At 32.8% G+C, this 3,548-nt stretch overlaps 1 protein-coding gene across 1 annotated transcript in view; it reads left to right on the forward strand.

The window, feature by feature from the left end:
- Window positions 1–3,254, forward strand: part of LOTGIDRAFT_175990 (hypothetical protein) — a gene marked incomplete at both ends in the record, with an annotated part of 3,776 nt that extends 522 nt beyond the window's left edge. The window contains 3 exons of the mRNA XM_009064324.1: window positions 728–922; window positions 1,586–1,852; window positions 3,010–3,254. Coding sequence (XP_009062572.1) covers window positions 728–922; window positions 1,586–1,852; window positions 3,010–3,254 — 707 coding nt within the window. The remainder of the gene's footprint in view (window positions 1–727; window positions 923–1,585; window positions 1,853–3,009) is intronic.
- Between the last annotated feature and the right edge of the window lie 294 nt (window positions 3,255–3,548).

Genomic DNA, 3,548 nt, shown 5'->3' on the forward strand with positions numbered 1-3,548 from the left:
CTTCCATCGTGTCCAAACCATTCGTCATACTTACTTAATAAGACCGTGTCAATACCCGTATTCGTATAAGCATCTACTGATTAGACCAATTTTATAATATGCCGTTTGTGTGGATGAAATTAGTTTTGTTGAATTTATTTGGATTTTGGAATACAGATGAGATAGTTGGTAAGTGATTTTTTTTTAGACATATAGAATTATCATGATCGCTTCAAGGAATGCACCGCTATGGTAGCCTTGTAGCGGGACTGACACACTAATTGTTCGAATTGCAATCCAATCTGGCAAGTCACCGATAATAGTCAATCCTAATAAAGTTGTATGCCCTCTTTTACAATTAGCCAAAAACTACGTCGTATACGTACATTTAAAACAAACTTTATGTTAGTAAAGTTATTGTAAACCACATGCTGAAAATAAAGATGCATACGTCAATTTACAATTACCTAATGTTGTAAATAAAGATGTATTCACTAATTTACAATTGCCTTAGGCTATCATGTAAATAAATTTGTTTATGTACATTAACAATTACCTTAAGCCTTGTTGTAAGTGAAGTTGTATTAGCACATTTCAAACAAACCTTATGCTGTACATAAAATTGTATACAATCATTTACCATTATTTTATGACTTTAATTAAGTCATACTACTCAATTACAATTACTTCAACTGTAAATAAATTACTTTTATTTCGATGTTCAGATAATTCTTTCGTCTCTTTCTAGTTTTTGGATTAGAGAATCTGGCACTAAACAAACCAACAAGACACACCAGTGAATATTCAAATAGAACATATTCTTCCAATGCGGTCGATGGAATTCTAAATAAAGACGGCGACAATAATTGCTCTCATACACATTTGCCAACAGATACACCCAATTGGTTGTTGGTTGACTTAGAAGCTGAATATGAAATTACAAGTATCAAGATCTTAAATAGATATGGAGTTAATGGTTGAGTATTTTAAATCTTGAAAAAAGGTCAATTTGACGAACATTCAAGTGGGCTGTCGTAAGACCGTAATTGAAGTGGCTATATTAAGAATAAAAGTTTAAGAAACAGAACGAAAAATTTGGTCTCGTTTTAATTGAAATTCTGTTTATTTTACATCTTGAATTTTTTTTATTTAAAATTTTTTTCACAGTGGCTATTTGAATTCTACTTAACATAATTTTTATTCGCCCACATTATAATTATAATTATCATCTGATTTGAATGGAATTTGGTGCTAGGCAACCATTGTTATCTTAAAAAGGGAGCAAGGTGGTTAAAGTGTATTACGCACTTGTGCATTAGGGGTCTGGAGTTCGATGCAGGCATACGTCAAGATGATATATTTTTCAATTCGGTTTCATTCTGCCATTTTGGCCCCAAAACAGCTCGTCTAAGCAGATATGGAAATGATCTCATTCACTATTTGTCGGATGAGAAAAAATACTCAGGTCCCTGTCAGTTGTGATTGTATTATTGTGAACAATATTCAGTGAGACAGTGTGAACAATTCTCCTACAGTCACAGATTATCAGTCATCAATTGAAAGAAGATTTGGCTGTTTAAGTTGTTGATATTAATTTTAATTTTAGGCGATAGATTAAGAGATTTTACTGTTTCTGTTTGGCAATATGATCCTGGTCCTCATATCAAATATAACATGGTGGATACTGAATACTGTATTTGTGTCAATCACCCGAACACAGCAGAGAGAGCCACCTGGACAAATTTAACATGTACGAAAATATGTTTGGGAAGATTTGTTCTGGTAGTTTTGAACAACCCGACAGTTTTAACAATATGTGAATTAGAGATATTTGGTGATATATACAATGGCTGTTCAACACAGTACTTACCTGGTAGGTTTAGAATAAAGGGATATATACTTCTAATAAGGAGATTATAGACAACTAAATATTTGATTTACTAGCCGTTAAAACTCTATTTCAGAAAGTAAACCCAAACGTGCAATTTGTCAAGAATTTCAATAAATATTTTTTTATTAGCGTCATTTCGGTTTCTCGTCAGGTAATTAGTGTTTTTTTTTTTAAATTCCAGAAAATGCTTACCGAATCATGATGCAATTATCTCAAAAACTCGGACATTGTGCTAGAAAATCCTCAATAAATCCAATTCAAATTAGAATACAATTTAGTTCCTTTTTATACGCACACATGAAATGGGGGCGTATATTGCTGTCACTCATGTCCGTCCGTCCGTCCACAATTGCTCGTAAAGACTCTTTAAGACTCAATTCTTGACTGATTTTGACAAAACTTATTGTGAGTGTTCGTAATCACCCAAAATTGAAAATCAGAAGAATTTAAAAATATTTAGTTCGAGCTACTGCCCCTGTTCTTGAGAACGCGCTCAATTTAAATCACACAATTCTTGACGAGTTTTGAGGAAACTTGGTGTGAGCGTTTGTTATCACCTAAGGATGAACCCTATCGAAAATAAGAAGAATCGAAAAATATTTAGTAGGAGTTTCTGCCTCCGTTCTTGAGAACGCGTTCAATATTTAGCTCGCAAACATTCTAGAAGGCACAATTCTTGACGGATTTTGACAAAACTTAGCTTGAGTCTTTGTTATCACCCAAGGATAAACCCAATTGAAAATCAAAAAAATCGAAAAATGCCAGTAGGCGTATATTACCTTGCCTGGCAAGCTATCTTTATTATTGATATTGTTCGCCTTCATTGTGTAATCTTATGATATTTTTTAACCATAGTCACGTTCTAATGACGTCTGTTTTAACCAATCAAAGCGTGTAATGCTTGTAATGCAAAAGTTTCCACACTATCAGTTTAAAGAGAGTCCAATTTAGGATTTTGCCAAAGCTAGTTGCTTCCAATCTAAAAGAAAAACTAAAGCTACATAGACCGCCTATTTGTTACCAAAGTTTTGAGGCACTTTGGAACAACACTCATTATCAACGTTGACTATATTCTTTTTAAAGCAACAGTGAGCAAGAATTGGAAACCTTTAAATATATGATTATCTTCTTTATTCCAGAAATTCATGTAAAAAAAGTGACAGGTAAACGTTCCAGTTCACCAAATTGTACACTCTTACCATATGAAGTAGCCAATGTATATGAGTGTATCCAGCAATGTTTACAGATGAACGGCTGTATCAGTTTTAATTATGGTCCTAATTTAATCAACACTGTTAATTGTCAATTAGTGAGATGTTTTTCACACCCAAAACAAGACTTTACTGTAGATAGTGCATGGGACTGGCGATATTTGTCACGTTAAAACATTAAAGGGACAAGTTCATTATCTGTTTGACCATTTCCATATCAACTACTATTTAACTACTTATAACCTTTTATATTTAAAACAATCTAGCTTAAGATTAAATAGTTCCTGCCACACAGCACTCTCAATATAACAGAAAATTTCTAAAATATCACTCAATCATAGCATCCTTACTGGATTAATATTTTTCAATTTTCGTAAAGCTTTGGATATGATAATTCATAATATTCTTTTACCCTATAATTTTTCGAATAGTCTTTTTTAGAATCCTACACCCATAACAGAAACCAA

The sequence above is a fragment of the Lottia gigantea genome (assembly GCF_000327385.1).
Source record: "Lottia gigantea unplaced genomic scaffold LOTGIsca_614, whole genome shotgun sequence".
Taxonomy (NCBI): domain Eukaryota; kingdom Metazoa; phylum Mollusca; class Gastropoda; family Lottiidae; genus Lottia; species Lottia gigantea.